A 22456-nucleotide genomic window follows, 5' to 3' on the forward strand; every position below is an offset into this window, starting at 1 on the left:
AGGCCTTCTTCCGCGTCAACCAGCGGGGACTGTAAAACAATGAGTCTCCCCAGTACAGCCCTTGGTGCCCTTACCTCCTAAGTCCTCTGGAGCGCCAGTGGTTCTGAGCCAATGTGTTCAAATTACACCGGTGCCATTGGACGTGCCCCTGACACCCATGGAGCCACCACCTCAGCTTCCTTTTGCACCCCTTGGACCTGTTCCAGATCCGCTTCCACCTTCCTGTCCAGTGGAAACACTGACCTTCGGTCCACCCTTGGAGTCCTCTGTTGACTCATATGATTCTTCAGAGTCTTCGGAGTCCTCAGAAATGGACACAGAAGGGGACGATGACACACCGCAAAATCCTTCTGATCCCCCTTCGGATGTTCCACCGAAGTCCTCCCTTTTTCCAAATGAAGAACTGAAATCATACACCAATATGATTCAGCAAATGGTGGAAATGCTGGGCCTAGAGATCAAGCGCCCTACTACCGACCTCGAAGACCCCATTTATAAGATGATGGCAGTTGTACAATCTACGCAACCGATAGCTCTGCTGATGCTGCCGGTCTTTACTAAGGTAGCTAAAACTGTGTGGGACATGTTGCAAACATCCACGCCTACATCAAAATGTTTAGAGACTCTATATCGCATACAGGACGAAGCTAATTCCTATTTATTGAAACATCGCATCCCAAATTGCGTTACCCAACATCATCAGATTGGCCAGTCATGTCTTGGCATGGCACCAAATAACATCTGACCAGTGGGTCTTAAGAATTATCAACACTGGTTACGCAATTGAGTTCATAATTTGCCAGATTTCAAGGGCGTAAAGACTACTCCCTCAATCCCAGCCCTGTGGCAAGAAGTGCATGTTATATTGGGAAAAGGTGTGATTGTACCTGTGTGGTGGACAGACCGACTGAAGGGGTTCTACTCACGCTATTTCCTCGTCCCCAAGTGGGACAGAGGACTAAGAGTGATTATGGATCTCCACAGCCTGAACCAACATGTGGATACACGCAAGTTCTGTATAACAATGTTGCAGGGAATTCTTCCACTCCTAGCCAAGGAGTAGTGGCTTGCTACATTAGATCTCAAGGATGAGTACTTTCATATTGAAGTTCAGGACAACCACTGCAAGTTCTTGAGATTTGCAATAGGGAATTTAGCGTTCCAGTACAGAGTTTTGCCCTTCGGCTCATCAGCAGTGCTGAGAGTCTTCATAAAGTGCATGGCAGAAATCATAGCTTACCTTCGAACACAAGGGATCATCGTTTTTCCTTACCTAGATGATTGGCTCTTGGCACACCCCAACAAAATCGAAATTCACCCTAAGGCTACTGAAAGACCTGGGAGTCCAAGTCAATTGGGCCAAATTCAAACTCCAACCGGCCAAATCAATAGACTTTATAAGTGCCAGCTTGGATACTCAAATGAAAAGGACCTATTTACCTCTCAACAGGTACCAACAAATCTGGGCCCTTGTATGCCTCTTTGAGGATTACCCCCAACAATGAGCTGATAAGATCCGGAGACTGCTGGGTTTAATGGCTTCATGCAAAGCTATGGCTCTCCACACTCGATTACAGATGTGTCATCTTCAGCTGTGGTACCTGCAATCATTCCGCCTGAATATCAGCAGTCAAAGGATGCTTCTGGACATCCCTCCACAAGTTCTAAAGTCATTGAGGTGGTGGAAAGTGACGGAGAACCTTCAGAGCAAGGTTGCTTTCGATCCTGCAACTCTGACGCTGTGTGCCATGACAGATGCCTCTTTATTGGATTCGGGAGCCCATTGCAGAATCAGGTTCAGGTTCTGTGGACAATGCAACAGCAACGTATGCACATCAGTTTCTTGGAATTGATGGCAGCTTACCTGGCGCTCAAGTCTTTTGCTCCCTTCAAAACATGATTGTGCAGTTACAAATGGACAATACCATGGCGATCGCCTATGTAAACCAACAGGGCAGCACAGTGTCGTGCTCTCTGTTTGCTCTGAACACCAGTTATGGAATTGGTGCATATCCAAGACTGTTTTCCTCGTTGCCATCCATGTAAAGGGACTGGAAAATATCTTGGCGGATGACCTCAGCAGGACTTTAAGAAACCAGCAACATCATGAGTAGAAACTTAAACAGTTGTGCCCAGATCATTTGATAAAAAGATGGGGCGTTCCTCAGGTTGACGTGTTTGCTTTGACCACAAATAAATTTCTGCAATTTTGTTCCAGAGCAGGCATTGGGCAAGGATCCCTGGGGGTTGCTTTTCAGCACCACTGGGGGAAGGCCTCCTCTATATGTCCCCCCCACTCAACCCCTGATCAACACGGTAGTGGGCAAACTGATACAAGACAATGCATGAGCTATTTTGGTGGCACCATGGTGGCCTCACCAACCATGGTTTGCGTCACTACTAAGACTGATGGGGAACGACTATTGCCACCTCCTGCTGGACCCCGATCTGCTGTCAAGAGATGAGGAAAAATATTACATCCATTCCTGTGGACCTTACAGTTCACGGCGTGGAAGGTCAGCTATTGATAAATATCCTTCTGAACTCTCGTCAAGCCTCCACCAGGAGGAGTTACATGAGTAAGTGGAAAGCGCTTTGTAATTTATGTGAAAGACCATGGTTTCCACCCGTTCAAGGCCTCTTACTAGTCAGATCTTGTTGTATTTAACCAGCCTGAAAGAAGTGGGCTTAGCTAATATGTCTCTGCGTGTCCACCTGGCAGCTATTTCGTCAAAGCATAAGGGCTGGCAAGGTAATTCTGCCTTCTCACACCCAATGTGCAAGGCATTGCGGTGCGTTAATGATATTTACCGCCCGATAAGACACCCAACTGAACAATGGAGCCTATCTCTAGTCTTGGCCTCTCTGACGGAAGCCCCTTTTGAGCCTCTTTGTGAAGCAAGCCTATGTTACTTGACACTCAAGACCGTCTTCCTAATTGTTATCACTACTGCCCAGCGTGTAAGCGAACGAACTGCCATAAGGGTGAATGCCCCATATAAGCTAATAAAGTAGTTATGCGTACTGACCCTGCTTTCTTACCAAAGGTAGTAACTGATTTCCACTTGATTCAGAACATCGTACTTCCGTCCTTTCTTCAGGTGCCTGAAACACGTTTAGAGAAAGCATTGCACTCTCTTGATTTGAGCAGATGCCTTCTATATTATCTAATGGGAAAAGAACGCATGAGACAAACTAAGATGCTATTTGTTTTATTCAAAGGCAAGAATCAGGCCCTGTCTGTGTCTAAACAAAGACTGTCACACTGGTTGATGGAGCTCATTTTCTTAACATATAAGTTACAGAATCAACAACCTCCCAAGCTGATAAAGGCACACTCCATGAGAGCGTATGCTACTTCCGCTGCGCATTTATCTGGTCTTCGTTTTAAGAAACTATGTGCATCTGCTACATGGTCTATACACTTACCTTTCATTAAACACTACGCCATAGACTTACGTATGGCGGCGGAGGCCAACTTTGGAAGAGAGGTACTCAAGATAATTCTTCAATAGTGGGTGAAACGGCTGTACCCTCCGCCACTGAGATAAAAGCTGGCTAGTCACGCATTTCTCATCATGACAGTGGATGACTTCCAGATAAACAGGTTGCTTACCTGTAACTGATGATCTGGAGGTGATCCATTATCAGTCATGAGACCCACCCGAACCTTCCCACTGCAGCATTTTCAGAACAGAACTGACTTATCTACTTGGTCATTGAATCATGCGGCATGTGGATCCTCTGTCATCAGACAGATCTCCAAGAAACTTAGACAAAATGGCGCCCGACTGCCAGGAAAAGGAAGGCATGGAGCATGTGTACGGCAGGGAGGGGCGCCAAAGAGGAGCTAATTAATCCATCCAGAAGGTCTCTGTGTAGGCGCAGTAACCTTTTTCTCATGACTGACAATGGATCACCTCCAGAACATAATTTACAGGTAAGCAACCTGTTTTTACTATCTTTCATGACTGTGCTTTGGCTTAATGTCCGGCAGTGGAGCAGTGGGGAAATGCTTGACTAACAACCATAAGGTTGCTGGTTCGAATCCCTGCTGCTACTATATCGGGCAGCAGCGATATAGGAAGATGCTGAAAGGCATCATCTCTTACTGAATGGGAGGAGGCAATGGTAGACCCCTCCTGTATTCTACCAAATAAAACCACAGGGCTCTGTGGGTTCCAGGAGTCGAAATCGACTTGATGGCACACTTTAATACAAAACTGCATACAGCAAAATTATACATTGAGGTCCCAGGAAAGCTGACTGAGAATAGGGTACACCCATGTTGTTGGAAGTTGGTGCTGTCTCTTGTCTCAGACAGTGGAGGACAGACTAGTGAGTCAGAGGGCTAGAGGGTCAAGACATTGGTCACCCCTTCACCACTGCTCTGACACTATCCCTTTGAAATGTAGATTGGTACTATTAGGGATTAACTTCCTTCCTCTCTCTCTTTTCCTAGCTGTCCTTCTACCTTGCAACATGGCAAGCTCCTCTCCCTGTGTGCAGAGAAGATGCAGAATCCATCTGCATCCAGCTAGATAGATAGATTAGAGATCCTAACTCCTCACTTTCCTATCTAGAATGGAGTTCCTTAATAAATGCCTTATATATTGATTTGAAACTATGAATTGGCTCCAAGTTACTTTACTCTCAGCATACACGCATGCCTAAGCAAATTCTGCTGTGTTTTGCCTCTGTGCACTCTGCTATAATGAGAAAGGGATTCTCTCACCACAGAGAATTTCCAACACATGTTGGGATTAGGTTTAATTGGAGAACAGAGATTTACAGTAAAGGCAATGATTAGCATCTCAGCAAGGTTGCTTGTATTGATCTTCCCTTAGGGCATTAATGTTCTGAGAATGGCATAGAGTTGCCCCATATAGACATTTACAGGTTAGTGCTGTGGGAAGGGATTGAGTTGTGGACACTAGGAAATGGGAGTGAGAAAGAAAGGAAGGAAGGAAGGAAGGAAGGAAGGGAAAGTGGAGAGAAAACATGCAACTTTTGCTGGAATTATGAGAAAGGAGATCCACTTGGCAAGGGAAACTCCGGGCAGCTAGGGTTGTGGCTTACAAGGAACTGAGGAGCCCCAAAAACATGATTTCAGAATAGAGAGTTCAGAAATTCTCAGGCTTGAGAATCTCTAGGATTCATCTATAGACTGCAACTCTCTCTGGGCTTTCAGTGGTGTGGAATATGATTAGGTTAGTGAGAGAAGTTGGCAACATCAGTTGCCACTTGGGAAAAGCATGATGTGGAACTGTTCTGGCTGATACAATACAAATTATTAACTCTAAGGGGGTGGTTTGTATCCTCAAGATAGTTTGGAATTTCTTTGGTAGTGATCACCTTTAATTTCCTGGGGAGGATTCTGTTAATTTCCTATGGATGTTCTCTTAGACATTCCTCTTAAAACAAAAGGCTGAAGAGGTGATCTCCCAAGGGAGACAACTGCAAAAGGAAGCGGGGCACTGATTTTCAACATGGCTCACTTGATTGAATCTCTTATCTGTGGAAGGGAATCCGCCCTTGGTTCCTTGGCTTATTTGGGTGTTTACTTGTTAAGAGTGAGAAACTGCATTCCAGTCTTAGTACTTTGGCGTGGTAATTCTGGCACCTTCTGTGCATGCTCAGGGGGGCAGTGCCTATCAGAGTGGCATTCCCCTATGATCACACTACTGACCGGATGACACTTTTAAAAAGCCTGGCCGGAATGACCCATTTTCTCAAATCAGAAAAATGTGCTCAAGCAGAGGCATCACTGTTTCCTAGAAACAGTGATTCAGCCAAGATTCTATTTGGGGGTGCACTGGGGTGCAGTTCGAACAGGTGGGCATGGCAACAGCTTCATCCAAAGCCTAATAAACACTCAGGGTTGATGGCGGCTGTTACTGGCTCCAGGCCTTACAATAACATACGCCATGCTAGTTGATTGAGAAGAATTTGGAGTACATGTTCAAGCAAGCAAAACGGGTGTGTGGGGGGGAGGGGTAGTGAATTCCAAGAGGATTTGGCTGCAGAAGGGGAGGACAGAGAAGAAGTTTTGTGGGGGAAGAAAACAGAGATAAATGAATGAAGTAAAAGCAACCCTGATCACCTGGAGGGAGTGAGTGAGGGAGAATGGTGTGGCTTTAGCCCTGCTCAGCTGGAAGAGAAGCCCAAAGACCTGGGGAGCTTCTTAAGCCCAGCAGATACCAGTAGTTCCTGAGCTACCTGATGCCCACCCCTGGTTTAGATGTTGCAAACATGGAAACGGTTTCATTAGTGGTCTCAGCCTGTTACTAATTATTATTGAAAGCAATCTTTATCTTGGGAAGCAAAATCTGTTCATTTATTTAACAGATAATCTGAAGATTTTTCTTCTTCGAAACTTTAACAAAGTTAGTTCGGAATTTCAAAATATTAGATACCAGCAAAGAAGGAGAATACTTTGCACAATATTAACACTAAACATTTAGCCTGAAGTAAAAGAACGTTTTGTTCTTATTTTTCTGACTGAAAGACAAGCTTCAAGCTGTCATTAATGAAATGACTAACTCTGTTGCTTCATCAAAGGATAATCTATTGTGAATTATCAAGCTTTACAATTAGGAATGGAAGGTATTTTGTGAAGTCATCTTTTCACACTTAAAGTAGTATGAAGTTCATGTAATGTTTTTTTGCTATTATAATTTATAAAATGTTTCAAATGTGCACATCTTTTACTGCCTAAAGAAACACTAAGTGCTTGACCTGGTTCTGTTTCCAAACTCTTCTAATCAGCTTAAAGCCCACCTTTATCGTTTAAGTCCCAGAAGCATGAAGAAATATTATTATTACTCAAATAGCATGGCTGACGTCATGCCCAGAGCCCCCCACTTTTCCCCAGACTGTCCATTATTGTAGTTTACTTGCCATTATTGATTGACTAGAATGATTAAATGGAATTAGAGATTCATAAATAGTTAGTGCCTTTAACTGCTGTCTGGTGCAATAAAGATTAAGGAGATCAAGATCTTGAAAATCGGCCCTTTGGCACCGTTTGAAGGGGAAGCTAAGTGTTCCTACTGTGAAGAGATAGCTGGGCTTTGGGCCAAGTACACCTAGTGTATGTGGTTACAGCAGTTATACAGACAACCGTATTCATTTGGCGTCTCACTTTTTGGTATTCCTAACCCCTTGACTCAGTGCTATTGTCTTAGTAGTTCCAGGTTAGGAACTTAATTGGATGAATCTGATGTGTACTTGGCAGGCTGCTAAGAGCTGTGAATCCCAAAACCTATCTTGTAGTTTCTACTATGGCTGGGTTTTTTTAGATTCAGTTGTTGTTGACTGCTGTTTTGTTTTTAATACAACAAATTATTATTTGTGTGAAACTTGTAAAACCCACCAGGCATTAAAAAAAATTTGCAGTGATCAGCAGCTTTATTTTAAACATGAGCTAATTTTTTATTTTTTGTACGGTCATGTAGTTCCATATTTACTTCTGTATGTTGGGGGATTACTGCTCAGGCCCCTGAGATTTTACATAGGGGGCTGTAAAATCTGTAGCTGTCTTATCTCTGTAGCACTTGATGTCTATACAGTCTGTTGCTTTATGTGGAGCTGTCCTTAAATATGTTCAGAAGTCGCAGCTAATGCAAAATATGGCAGCTCATCTTTTAATTGGTTGTAAGATGTCATAATGTATAATGTTAAAAAGCAGTGCAATGCACTCAAAATAGTTAAATGTTATATAACTGAGTGAATTGCACTGCTTTTTAACATTATTCAGAGAGCAGGAGTTAGTCTTAAAGGTCCAGTAAGACAGTCCAGCATGCCTATTATTATTATTATTATTATTTTATTTTATTTTATTTTATTTTATTTTATTTTATTTTTTTACACAGTCAGACAGGTGTTATTGACTGGTTTGTTTTATCCAGACAGCGAGTCCTTCCCAAGGACCTGGGATGCCAGAATTTTATTGTCAATGTTGTTGCCGCCCTTCCAAAAATGGCTCAGGGCGGTTTACACAGAGAAATAATATATAAATAAGATGGATCCCTGTCCCCAAAGGGCTCACAATCTAAAAAGAAACATAAGATAGACACCAGCAACAGTCACTGGAGGTTCTGTGCTGGGGTGGATAAGGCCAGTTACTCTACCCCTGCTAAATAAAGAGAATCGCCACATTAAAAGGTGCCTCTTTGCCAAGTTAGCAGGGGTGCCTTAGGGAGCAACTCTTCTCCTATGAGTCTGCCTGCCTGTTAAAGTAATTAGAGGAAGTTTCGCACTGTATACCAATTCCATGTGAAGTAACACATTCAGTAAAAATGAGTGGGTCCTTTATAGAGGGTAGTTCCAGTACTGTGGCGCTCCCTTCCTAAGTAGCTACCATTGATCACCCTTGCTTGCCTTTTAGAAACAAACTAGTTTTAAAAAACTTTTAATCTTCTGTCACAGTTAAATATGATATGTCCTTGATTAAGTAAGTTGTGATACTTTGGCCAGGTTCTCACTACCATCTTGATCCTGGTTAAATGGGATTGACCAAAATCGTTGTGATCATGTGAACTCATGTGCGGTGGCAATCCTGACTAACATCCACAGAGTTAACCAGGTTATTTAATCTAGGATCCAATCTGGGCAGTACACTCTGGTACAATAAAAGATATCATAGATGATGCTGTCCAGGATACTCTGGGGTTCATGGATTTGCCTAATTCAACCCTAGGGTCAGAGCAAAATTCTGGCAGCCAAATCCTGGTCAGTCGCTTTCTCTCTGGCTTGTTCCCCCTCCCTTCTGGGGTGAACTCCCCCTCCCCCCACTGAGATCCGAGTCATGACCCAGCCAAAGACCCTGTGGCAGTGAAAGGGTTACAGTGCCTGTCCTCATTTGAAATCATCCCCCACCTCCATGGGCATGTTGATTAGTTCCCCAGTACAAAAAATGTACTTATAAGTACAAGCTGTGGAGGAGGGCAGAGGGGACAGCATGGTCACATAAATGGCCTCTGTGCAGAGCTCCGAACCAGGCCAAAGTGGCCTGGGCTTCTCAGGGTGAGGCCAGTGGGGATGGGGTAGGCTGCCATTGACCCCCATGGCCGCCACCGCAGCTCATACTTGCAAGTACATTTTTACTCTCCTCCCACCCCCTCTATATGTAGGAAAGCCCCCCTGCTCCATACTGGTAAACGGGAATACTCACTGGATTCCTCTTTACCAGAATAGCTTTGAGCTCGTTGAGCTTGGCTCAAAGTCGAACCAGGTCCGTGTCATGCCCCCACTCGAGGACATTGGAGAGGAGTGGGAGGCAGGCGACTTACTAGAAAGTGGGGAGGCACCGGAGGAGGAGCAGGCCAGTAATGTGAATGGGGAGGTAATTGAGACAGGCCAGGGTGAGTGTTTGGCGCAAGAGGGGCCAGCGGGCCGGGTGATCTTGGGAGAGAAGGGTTAGGATCTGAGCCATAGTTTGATTGGCCACTATCTCCTCGAGAACACAAATGGGGGAAATGTCAGCAGCAGATAAGGGAATTACGAAGAAGCAGTCGGCTGGCGAGCATCTATGGCCGCTGGTGGGGGTGGAATGTTGATTAAGTGCACATGGCTGCTGACTATAAATCGGGCAGCCTGTGCCTTGAACAAACTGCTGGAAACAACACGTCAAATCTGCTTGGAGCTTTTGTCGGAGAGATTGTGACTGGAATTTGAGCTTCTCACTCCTCAATTCTGTAGACTTGGTGAGACTGTTAAACCTGACTGTTTAGCAGTAAAACTGTAACTTGAGCTACTGGCTATTGTGTAATATATTTCTGGCCAGCGTCTTCCATCAAGTGAGCTTGTGACCGCCCGGTCAATCAGGCCAAAACCAAGTTGGGTCAGGTCGGCTCAAATCCGATTCAGATTCTAGCCAAACCAGCAAATCCGGTTCTGGGCACACCCCAGAAGGCAGTGTAAGGGGTGGCATGAGGGCTGCCAGGATTGCATCCAGGTTTCTGGAGGCCATTAGCTGCCACAATCTGCTTCTCATAGCTGCTAACCGGAACCATTTGGGCCCTACACTGCAGCAACCTGGCAGCAAAAGTGATAGTCTGCTGGGTGCTCCTGCCAATCCGGGCTAATTTGTGGGAGCATAAAAGTGGTCACGAGGCCCCTTTATTTTACTAGGCTATTCTTTAAAAACTCTTTGGATGTTTATTAATGGTGGACGTTGTGTTGGTTTTACAAAGAAGGACAGGGTATATGTATCCTAAATACATAAATGGAATAGAAATGGAATAGAAAACCATTAGTGATTATACGAGTACTTTCAGAGGTTGCAACTGGAGGTCAAGTTGAAAGCACAAAGAATTGTTAGCCATTTTCCTGTAGAAAGTATGCACACTCTATTGCTTGCCTGTAATTTTTGTTGTAATTTTGTGTGCCTTTTGTACCAGTATACAGAAATTCAGAGTAACTAGTGGCGATATTTTTAATAAATTGTGCATTTTTCAATGTAATTTTTCCTCACAGAACCTTTTTGCACATTGTGATCTTCAGAGCCTCCGCAGGCTTTCATAGGTACTTGCCGGTGAACTGCAGAGCACAGCAAAGCTCTGTGCAGAGAAGCAGGTGGAGGGACTGGGGCAGAACAGATGGGGGAAAGCGATTATAGGAAGCACAGACTTAGAATGATTAACTTTTGTTTTTCAAAAAGTCATTTTCCTAAGATGTGGTGCTCATCATTACAATGTTTTGCATCCCCCTAGTCAAAGAGTATTTTTACTCCCAGTGTGACCTATATGACCTTAAAAAAGCATTGCATTGCTGAAATAGGTCAGAAGCTGCTCATAAATTCAAATATCTTCAGGGAATTTAAATCCCAGATATAAAGAAGCATAAGACCTGCTTTATGCAGAGAACTCTGTTTCAATGGTTCATTACCTTAAAAGGAATATTATTTTGCAAAATGAATTTTAATACTTAGAGACCTGTGGATATCCTACACCAAAAACATCCAGTTTATGCACCAAAGAATAAAGTACATAATAAATAAATTACATAATAAATTATGTAAGCACATGTTAATTTTTCTTAATTTGCTCAAAAATAAGGCTCAAATTATAATAATTGTAGACTAAGATCCATTGATATCAAGAGACGTTTGAACTAGCAAGTGTAAACCAAGATTATAATCTAATTTCAGTTTGTGGTATAGTTGAGAGGAGCTCAGGGACATTACCTATGTCTCTTACAAAAATGATGTAAAGCAGAGATCTATTTCAAAATGTTTTCTGCAAAGTGTGATTCATAATAGAATGAGGCTGTTCTCACATGCAGCTCAACCCAGGCTAGGGAAGCCCAGCCTGAGTTAGACTGTGCGTGAGGATCCCGAGGATACCCAGGATCAGGCCCAATCCCAGTGGGGTAGCACCATCTAGCCCAGCTTTTTAGCCCACTTCTAGTTGGGGTTGGGGCACAGCTCTGTGACGTGCGCACGCGCGGCGCAAAGGACTGCTGGGAGTTTCCCCAGCAACATCAGGGAAGGGGCGGCAGGGAGGTATCCTGCCGCCCCAATTACTCTTGGAATTACGGCGAAAGTGCGGGAAAGCGGCGGGAGGGGTAATTAAACCCTCCCACCGCTCTTAAAGGTCCCCCCCACCCGAACCGGACCGCTCAGGTCCGGACCGGTCCGGAGGCTATTTCAATGGCCTCCAGACCGGTCTGGGCCCATCCCTACCAGCAATACCCCCAAGCTGTGTAGTAAATATGGAAAACATCCGCTGCTGCTGCTGCTGCTGCTGCTGCTGCTGCTTCTTCTTCTTATTATTATTATTATTATTATTATTATTAATAATAATAATAATTTGATTTGTATACTGCCCTTCCAAAATGGCTCAGGGCGGTTTACAATTAAAACAAACCACTAAAACAGTAAAGAGCTAAAACAAATTAAAAACAATATAACAATTAATAGTTTAAAAGCATTTTAAAACAACAATTAAACAATTACAGTGATTAAAATCCCAAAATCTGGTTTTTAATTTTAAAATAAACCAGATATTAAAACCCCCCAAATTTAGGAAACTGAGAAAGCTTTGGTGAAAAGATGGGTTTTCAGGTGTTTTTTTAAAATTGCCAGAGATGGGGAGGATCGTATCTCATCAGGGAGCGCATTCCACAATCTCGAGGCAGCAACCGAGAAGGCCCGTCTCTGTGTAGCCGCCAAATGAGTTGGCAGTAAATGGAGACGGACCTCCTCAGATGACCTCAGTGGGCAGTGGGGCTCATAATGAAGAAGACTCTCTCTTAGATACCCAGGGCTTACGCCATTTAGGGCTTTATAAGTTATAACTAGCACTTTGTATTTTGTCTGGGAACCTATTGGCAGCCAGTGTAACTCCATCAGTAAAGGAGTAACATGGTCTCTCCGAGATGACCCAGAGACCAAGCTGGCTGCCGCGTTCTAAATCAACTGAAGTTTCCGGACAACGTACAAAGGCAGCCCCACGTATAGCGCATTACAAAAGTCAAGTCTGGAAGTCACCAACCGATGTACCACTGTTTTGAGCACCTGTTATAGTGCTTAACAGGACTACAGTGGATCAAGACACAAGAACACACACAGGAAAAGAACTGTACAAGCCACAAGAAAAGCACAGACGAAAACAGCTTCTGTGGAGAGTAAATGCATTCTGAAATCACCAGGTCAACTCTGTCTGCCTGATTATTTAAAAAATGAATACTACTACTAATAAATAACAACAGCAAGAAAGAACTGTCAGAGTGGTACAGTGGTTAGTGTGCTTGACTAGACTGGGGAAATCCAAGTTCAAATCCCCTTTTATCCATGAAACTCACTTGGTGACTCTGGGGCAGTCACTTATCTCTCAGCATAACCTTCCTCATAGTGCTGTTGGGAGGATGTTCACCACTGTGGGCTTCTTGGAAGAAGCACAGGCTATACATGTAAAAGTAAATACAGCTATATGAGCCACAGGTAAAGCAGAGACCAGCTACAGAAGTGAAGAACAAATGCATCCTGAAGGTACAAGGGCAGCTCTAACTGCCTGTTTCAAAAATGCATACATAAAGAACAGAGAAATGACAGGCTTTTCAGTGATGCTTGCTGCAGCTATGAACCATCTCCTGTAACTTAGAGGACACCATGGAAAGCATGCATATGTCCTAAAAGAACTTTCTGGCTTCTTATGCCAGTTTCTATTCTAATTAGTCCAGGCTTAAAGTTTGCTGTTCCTTCCTATGTTTTATAGCATGCCATTTGGGGAATGGGCCATAATGCATATAGATCAGATCAGAAAGCAAGTGACAGAAAGCAGTGGTTGCATTCCTGCCCTCCAAACCAAGAAGTCAGCAAATTATCAGACTTACTAACACAGCCTGCCGGCCTTCCTGCTCTCACTAAAATGGCATTTGGATTCTTCTGCGCAGCTAAAAGAAAAAAAATCCCCACCCTCTGGGCACTCTGATTGGCTGCCTGAGGAGTCAATCATCCTAGACCTTCTCCAACTAGGTGGCCCTAGGACCACCCACTTTGCAAAAAGAAAAGTGAGCTTGCTTGCTTATTTATTTATTCATTTAATTATTTATATATGTATGTGTTTTTTAATTGAACATATTGTTATACTGCCCAAAACTTTCTGGGCGGTTTACAACAAAGCAAAACAAACGGAAAAAGTTAAAACATAGTTAAAATAAATGATAACAAAAAGTTAAAACTTTACAACAATTAAAAGCAAATTAAAAAAATATTTTAAAACAATGTTAAAAGTATTAAAACAATATTTAATTAAAAGCCTGGGTAAATGAATGCGTCTGTAAAGACTTTAAAAAAGTTGTCGGAGATGGGGAGGCTCTTATTTCATCAGGGAGCGCATTCCAAAGCTTTGGGGCAGCAGTGGAGAAGGCCCATCCCCAAGTAGCCACCAGATGAGCTGGTGGCAACTGCAGATGGACCTCTCTTAATTATCTCAATGGGCGATGGGGTTCATGACGACGAAGACATTCTCTTAAATACCTAGGACTCCTGCCATTATTGGCTCCTGCCTTATTAATATTAATATTTTAAAAGATATGGGGCTTTTCATTTGTTCTGTGCTACTGTTGCCCACCTCACAACTCTTAAGGCAGCAGCAGGCTGCAGGCAAGAGCAGCAGAGAACAATAGAGGAAGGCAGTAGGCACAAAAAAATGGAGGCAGAGACAACATGGCTGCACAACCCACTTTGCCCATAGATAAGATCTGATCCTGCTTCACTCTCCACAACTGCTACTGAGGGTTTTTTTGTTTTATTTTGAATGTGGCAGTTCTGATCAATGATCGCCTACTAACTGGGCAAAGAGGCACCTTTTTAACATGGTGCCTCTCTATTTATTATTTATTTATTTATTTATTTATTCGATTTCTATACCGCCCTTCCAAAAATGGCTCAGGGTGGTTTATTTAGCGGGGGAGAGTAACTGGCCCTATCCATCCCCAGCACAAGTACCTCCAGTGACTGTTGCTGGTGTTTATATCTTATGTTCCTTTTTAGATTGTGAGCCCTTTGGGGACAGTGAGCCATCTTACTTGTTAGTTTCTTTGTTATTTATCTGTGTAAACCTCTTTGGAAACTTGTTGAAAAGCAGTATATAAATATTTTTTGTTGTTGCTGCCTATCATCACATTTAGTTTGGCCTTAAGTTAGGGGAGATTAATGCAGAACATCTATTAATGGTTTCCTTTGTGTGCTAAACAAATATACTTTGGCAGTTTAAAATATTATACAACATTTCCCTATACCTGCATATTTCATGGCTTTCAAATTTGGAGATATAAATGTCTCTGCAGCCAAAGTAAATTAATACAGAATCAGAGAGATTTTAAAAATATATATTTACTGTTGCACTTCTTTCTTCAGAAGTGTTCTCATTTTCAGTCTTCTACTATTGCTAATAACAGGATCATGCTCCATTTTGGCACTGGCCTCCTTAAGGACCAAGAGTAGTTTATAACATACCTGCTGCACAAGCAAGTGTTGCTTAAAGCAAACACCCACAAAGACGCCTCCCTCTCTAAGGGTAGAAAAAAATTAAATGTTTTCAGTTATTTAATTTAAAAACAAAAGAAGCACACCCAAGTTTATTCTTACAAGCTAGACCACAGTATAGCGAAGTATGTTCAGAACATTAAAATACAAATCCCAATTCGCAACATCTTTCTGCAACTACTGGATGATGTTCATTGAAGATGTTGTCATATTCTTGTCCTGGATTACAGGTGCTGCTCTTATGTAGGTCGAAGGGGTAATGGTCCTCAGGCAATATCTATTGGAAAGAACTGTGATAAATTTGGAATTGTTGTTCATGAGCTGGGACATGTAATAGGATTTTGGCATGAACACACAAGGCCTGACAGAGATGATCATGTAACCATCATCAGAGAAAACATCCAGCCAGGTGAGACCTTTCAGGGTGATGACTTATATTTCAAAATGTTGCTCTCTGTTTCATTTACTTGCAGTTCTCGTTGGGACTTTGTAATGACTAATTTAGTCTAGATTCTGATCAGTGAATGTACAGGTGGGATATGAGAAAGGGGAGAAGTGCAGATATGTATTTACAAGAAATCAGTTGTACATTAAATGCTATCAGGCCTCTAATAAAGGTTATGAAGTTATTTGACAACTAAAGTATGCTAAATAAATGTGCTAAGTATTATGTAGCCAGAATAAAGTATTACAAATAAGGTCCTGATTACGTACCATGTTAGCACCTCACTGCCCAAGGAAGGCAATGAGTTCGTCTGCGGAGAGGGTGAGTCAAATCTGCTCTCCACGCAGACCTACACGGAGTTCTTCTCACTGATTGGGAGAAGAGCTCCAGAGAATGTCAGAAAATAGTGTACTATCAGACATGTTGTTTGGAATATTCTTCACAGTATTGGCTTTCTCATTTGAGATAACATGTTGCAGAGTAAGATAGGGCTTCATAGGATTTTTACAAGGATAATTAGAGGATAGGCTTCATATTTAGGGATGTTTACATTAGAGAGGAAATAGATGAAAAGGTTGAAAAATGAAAAAATGAAAAAGCTTAGGGTTTTTGTGCAGAAATTATTGACTTGATCAGTATTGAATTTCTCTAACTGTGTGAGTGAGGACTGAGTTGACTTTGCCAGGCAATGAACTAGTGATGTTTCTGTGTCTGACTTTGTTGTTTCTGATGGTCAAAGCATCAAATTCTTCAAAAATATTACATAACTGGCAGAATTCTTTTAAATGTGTCATAACAGTGGAAAGTGAGCAGGTGAAAACTCCACTTTGCAATCACATGTTCATCTCTTGTTTTTTAAATTCATTTTTCATCTCTTTCATGTGTGTATTTATTTAACTATTGTAAGGAAGCAAAAATGTGGCCAATCCTACTCTCTGTTGCACAGAACCTTTAGAGCATCCAGTGTTATGGTCCAAACACTACCAAGGGACAGTTCTTTCGGGAATTGGCCCACTCTCTGTGTCATTGCTCTTATGCAAGGTAGAGTTGCCACATGATACAGGAATGCCATACAACTTTTCTGAAGGGCGGTCGAGTGGCAGCACCACTGTTGAAGGATGTTTGGGTGGCAGCACCTAGGCATCTCACTATGCTAATGTCTCTGGAGTGACTCCTAACTTGTTAATGCCTACCAATGCTTCCATTGGCTAGAAGCTGTTTCCACCAGGCCAGATTTAACCTGTATACAAATAGAAGAGCTGGGACTTCTGTTGTTTTGTTTTGTTTCTTCCCTTTAGGAAAGGCTCATATGAGATTTTGCTTATGAATTACAGGTCAGGAGTACAACTTTTTGAAGATGGAGCCTGGAGAAGTGAATTCTCTGGGGGAGCCATATGATTTTGATAGCATTATGCACTATGCCAGGAACACCTTCTCAAGGTTGGAGTCTCAGGTTATACCTTTTGACTTTTAATTCCATTCTTCTCTGTGAATGTTTTATAGATATAGTTTTAATGTAGCCTGTTGCTAGAAGAACAACTCCTCAGCTGTAAAAATGTAACTCCTCAGTTGTAAAAATGCCTGTTGTAAATGCTGAGGTCATTCACAGGAGGAAAACCTGGGTAGAAGTGATTGTGTGGAAGCAAGGTAGGAGAAAACCTGGGAAGCTTTTCCTCCTACCTTGCTTCCACACAACGGAAAATTGGGAGCACACACAGCCCCCAAACCCGGGTAGAACACAGTTTTTGATTGTGTAAATGACCTCACTTTCTCTTACTGATTATTGGTTTCATACATTCATTCATCTTAAACCATGGGCAATTTCCCCTTATTTTCTTCTGTGAAGGGAAGAACATTCAAAATTTGTACCATTGCACTCAAGATTTCCCTGCTCACAGGCTACGATGGAAAACTTCCTGTGCATTCATCAGACCTGGTAGACTGTAGCTATTATCTTTAAAGTGACACCCTATTTTGACTATGGCAGGAACAACAAAGTAGCTTAAGGAGACAAATGCTGTGCAAAGATTCAGCTTTGAAGAGTCGAAGCTTTTCGCACATCATCCCTGATCCTGTGGGCAACTGCACTTACCTCTGTGCAGAACAACCCTGTATGCAGCACCAAGGAAGCCGTTAAAAGAATTCACAGCTTTAGGAAGTCCCAGTGGTTTGTTGGAAGGCATTTGGCAAGGCTCATGAAGTGCTAGGAAATGTAGTCCTCTCCAGAGGTCTCTCTGTGGATTATTCCAGGCTACTGTACTGAAATTAAAAAATACTGCAACTAACAGAGACAATGTGTAATGTTCCCCAGCCGTTGTATATTAGATTTTTTGTTACTGTGAACAATTTTAAATAACACTAGCTTGATTATTTTTAGATTAAAAAGTTGGAAAACAGTGGCGGCCCGTGAATGTGCCCTGGGAGGGCGGTGGGAGGCACCTTTAAGAGTAAAAAAATTCAGTGCTCACCTCCGCTGCGGTGGCACCTAAATGCTGTTCAGAGCTGCAGTGTGCTACCCAGCAGCCCCTACGGCGGGGAAGCACCTCCACCACTCACCTGGCTTCCACCGGGCCTAGCCCCCACCAGCGGCCAGGTGAGTGGCCGAGGCGCTTCTCCGCCATAGGGACTGCTGGTTAGCACGTTGCGGCTCCGAACAGCATTCAGGTGCCGCCGTGGCAGAGGTGAGCACCAAATTAATTTACTCTTAAAGGTGCCTCCTGCCCCCCCCCCCCCCCCGAGGTGCATTCACGGGCCACCACTGATGGAAAATAAAACATTTAAAAACCATTCAGTGAGGCTATTCACATACACGTGCATAACCAGGCTAAGGATCTCAACCCTGTTTTGCATGTGCATGTGAACCACCAGGATCAGGCCTTATCCCAACGGCTACATGGTGGCAAACCCGCCTAAGTAGCCTCCCTTCAAAATGAGGTGAATGAAGAGAGCGCTCCCTTAACCTCATTTTTCTGCCCATGTGTCGGTGTGGCTGCTTGCAGCCACAGCTGGCACATTCGGGGTGGGGGGTGGAGAATCCCAATAATGCACAGCGCACTTAGGAACACAGGAATCTGCCATATATTGAGTCAGACCATAGTTGCATCTCGCTCAGTATTGTCTACACAGATTGCCAGTGGCTTCTCCAAGGTTACAGACAGTGGACCGGGTCTCACGATCAGTGAGACCTGGTTCAGCAGGGTGCGCGGGGAGAGTGGGTTAAGCCCGCTCTTCCCGCACACGAGTGGGGAGGGAGCCCTGGGCGGCCGAATTGGCCACCCACACGATGGCCAGCTCCGTAACGGAGCGACGGGGGCTGGGGAGCTCGGGGGCCGTGCAGATAGCCCGATTTTTGCTGAACATGGGAATAGCCCCAGTGTCTCTCTCAGCCCTATCTTGGAGATGCCAGGGAGAGAACTTGGAACCTATTTATTTATTTATTATTTATTTATTTGATTTGTATACCGCCCTTCCAAAATGGCTCAGGGTGGTTTACAATTAAAAAAAACCACTAAAACAGTAAAGAGCTAAAACAAATTTAAAAACATAACAATTAACAATTTAAAAACATTTTAGAACAACAATTAAACAATTAGTGATTAAAAACCCAGGAATCAGGTTTTTAATTTTAAAATAAACCAGATATTAAAACCCCCAAAATTTAGGAAACTGAGAAAGCTTTAGTGAAAAGATGGGTTTCACCTGAAAACCCATCTTTTCACTAAAGCTTTCTCAGTTTCCTAATTTTTTTGAAAATTGCCAGAGATGGGGAGGATCGCATCTCAGCAGGGAGCGCATTCCACAATCTCGGGGCAACGACCGAGAAGGCAGTCTCTGTGTAGCCACCAAACGAGTTGGCAGTAACTGGAGATGGACCTCCTCAGATGACCTCAGTGGGCAGTGGGGCCCATAATGAAGAAGATGCTCTCTTAGATACCTAGATGCTAGATGCTCTTCCCAGAGCGGCTCCATCCCCTCAGGGGAATATCTTACAGTGCTCACACTTCTAGTCTCTCATATGCAACCAGAGCAGACTCTGCTTAGATAAGAGGACAAGTCATGCTTGTTACCACAAGACCAGCTCTCATTTGCACGGTGCATTATTGGTGTTCTGGGAGTGGGGGGGAAGCACGTCGGCACTTCCTTGCACCCCGACCCTCAGAGCTGCAGATGGAGCCACCGCTCATCTGCATGGGCAATCTGCCCACCCAGGGAAGGAGAGAGGATCTTCTGTGGGGAGGGTGAGTGTAACTCGCTCTCTCGATAGACCGCCAATTGTGAGAAGAGCTCCAGAATGTTTTATGGCAAAAAAATTGACATAACCTGACTTTATTCTTTTCTGCAGTTCTTTTGAAAGTTATCACTTTGCATTTTGAATTGTTTTTCTTAGTAGAAACATATTCTCTGTTTCTTCTGCCTCCCTTGGAGTTTTTCAAATCAAAACATGATTTGAAATTTTTGATTTTGATTTTTTCAATTCAAAATGTCACAATAGGCAATTAATCAGAATTCAAAAGACTGCCACTTTTATCATTGATTATGATAATGAAAATAAAGGTTTCCTAGTAGAGACCTATAACCTTTCTCGAAAATTTGCTGCACCATCTTATAAATGTTTAGGTGCTATGGTGAAAAACATCTGATCAATATGCGTTAAATAAGGAGAAATCTATTTCTCGCACATCAGATAATTTTGGAAATGATTACACACAAGAAATATACAGAAATTCATTAAAGGAAGCAGATTTTAATACACTGATTAGAGGAGAGGAGATTTGGCAGACTTTTACTAAGAAATATGTTGCTTTTGCTATTAATGTGAAACAAGTACAACAATCAATATTATTGTACAAGACCAGAAACTTCGATTCAAATAATTTTGAGATGAGATGCAATGTTGTTGACAGTTTGCTAAGGAACGGGGATTTGATCCAACAATTTACACAACTATTCTCATGTGGTTGTCAACTACTTTATGAGTGTTCTGCTTAAGTCCCACAGCATACAATATAGGTATACTGGCTGACATAATTTACAGTGTTACAGAGGTGTAGCACTGTTCTGGGGGCTGCTGCAGACTTGGAAGACAGCATCAGAGCTGCTCAGAATGGATGGTTACACAAGGAGCATTTCTGCAGATTTACACATTCAGAACAGCGGGGAAACCTTCAGAAGCACTCCTTGAAGCTATTCACACGTGCAGACAACACCAGGCAAAGGAATCCTAGCCCATTTTTGCCTGAGTGTGTGTAACACTAGGATCGTGCCCGATCTTGGTGGCAAACCCGCCTCCGGAGCCACCCTCTTAAATGGGGTTAGGAAAGCAAGCGTTCTCCTAACCCTGTTTTATTGATCGTAAACTGCGGGGCTTCGTGGTGGTGGTGGGGTTCCCCATAATTCATTTCCGCGGTGCCTTATAGGAGTTCTGGGGGCAGCACGATGCACCCTGACACTCCGACACTTCGAGCTACTGGCAGAAGCCAGTATTTGTATGGGCAGCCAATCCGACCACCCAGCAACAAGAAGTGGATCGTCTGTGTTGAGGATAATGACTTATATAGCAGAGTATTTCAGAAGCTAACTCACTCCAATTACCGCAGAAGTTTACAGAGTCTCAGGGGCAACAGTTTGTAAATGGTAAACATGGAGATTCATGTAAAGTTAAACTAATCTACTTTATTCAGAAGTCCATGGTGATAGGAAAGACCTATATCTAACCACTGGCTTCATGGTGGTCAGAGACAGACCTATAGAAGCATGGTGCTCACAGAGAGAGCTACCTGTAGAAGCATTCTGGAAAGAAGAAGAAGTAAGTCACTCCCAGGACTCCTGAGTACATTCTATCCATAGAGGGGTCATAGAGTCAGAGATAAACAGGAAAGAGGAGACCCTAACAATCTATCTCTACTCCCAGTGCCCCTAGTGGTCATTAGGGTTACTGGTGCAAAAGGTTGATGTCATCTGGATCTGGATCTCCAACAGTCTGAGGGGGAGGTAAGCTTTTCCAGGCTTCTTTCCCTTGCCCCTTCATATCCTTTTCACGGAGCTCTTTTTGTAATCAGCCATTCTGAGCAACCCCGATGCTGCATTTCAAGTTTGCAGCAGTCCAACAGCAGTGTTACACCTACGTAACTCTGCACATCATGTCAGCCCCTTGGTTTATATTTCTTCACTTATCTGAAATTATTTCTGTTGTGGTGTACTGTAAGCAAAAAAACGAGATGGCCAATATTTTTAAATAGGTCACAATTGTTGCTTGTTGCACTATGTCATTTTTCTAGTTCCCATGTATAATTTTTATTTTAACTCTTAATTTGGATGCAATTTGTAGATTGCAGAACATGTAAAACAAAAGTAATACAGGTAGCCCTGCTTATTCGCAGGGGTTCCATTCTTGCCTATAGTCCCAAATATGGAAATCACAAATAGCGAAACCTTGAGTCAATGGGAATTGGGGGGGTAGGTTCTAGGGATGTGCAAAAAATTTCGGGCACAGAACGATCTGTGCCCGAAACGAGCAATTTCGGGTGATTCGGGGCCGAACCGAATCACCCCCAATGTCCCCCGATATTTTTCGGGCCCGAGCCGGATCACTCGAATTTCGGGGCTGAAAAATTCGGGTGATTCGGTTCATGGTTGCTTTTTGGGGTGGTAGCCTGCACCCATTAGGCACTACCACCCCAACCCACTCCTTTTGCCCAGATCCCATGCTATGCCCCCGAACTGCCCCAAAGTCACTAAAACATCAAAAATTCCCCAAAAATCAGCCCTTTGCCCAATTCCCCTGAAATTGGGGTGGTAGACTCCACCCATTGGACACTACCACCCCACCCCAAAATTTTGCCCCTGGGCCCCTTTTTACCCCCCGAATCGATTAGGATTCAGATTCGGATTAAATCCAAATCCGAACCGAATCAAGGGTGATTCGGGTGGCCCATATTCGGGCACAAAACAGAACAGGGGTTAGGGTTAGGGTGATTCCCGATCACTGAATTCCCGAATTGCACACCCCTAGTAGG

General features: G+C 43.3%; 1 protein-coding gene across 7 annotated transcripts in view; it reads left to right on the plus strand.

The window, feature by feature from the left end:
• The window catches only part of TLL1 (tolloid like 1), a 209497-nt gene that overhangs the window by 128843 nt on the left and 58198 nt on the right, over positions 1-22456 (plus strand). For all 7 annotated transcript variants that reach the window (XR_008308344.1, XR_008308345.1, XM_053254842.1 and 4 more), the window contains 2 exons: positions 15226-15404; positions 16775-16880. Coding sequence is in view for 5 of the 7 variants with exons in the window: in XM_053254842.1 (XP_053110817.1) it covers positions 15226-15404; positions 16775-16880 (285 nt within the window). In the remaining 2 variants the exon portion in view is untranslated. The remainder of the gene's footprint in view (positions 1-15225; positions 15405-16774; positions 16881-22456) is intronic.

Source organism: Hemicordylus capensis, chromosome 5 (assembly GCF_027244095.1).
Source record: "Hemicordylus capensis ecotype Gifberg chromosome 5, rHemCap1.1.pri, whole genome shotgun sequence".
NCBI lineage: Eukaryota > Metazoa > Chordata > Lepidosauria > Squamata > Cordylidae > Hemicordylus > Hemicordylus capensis.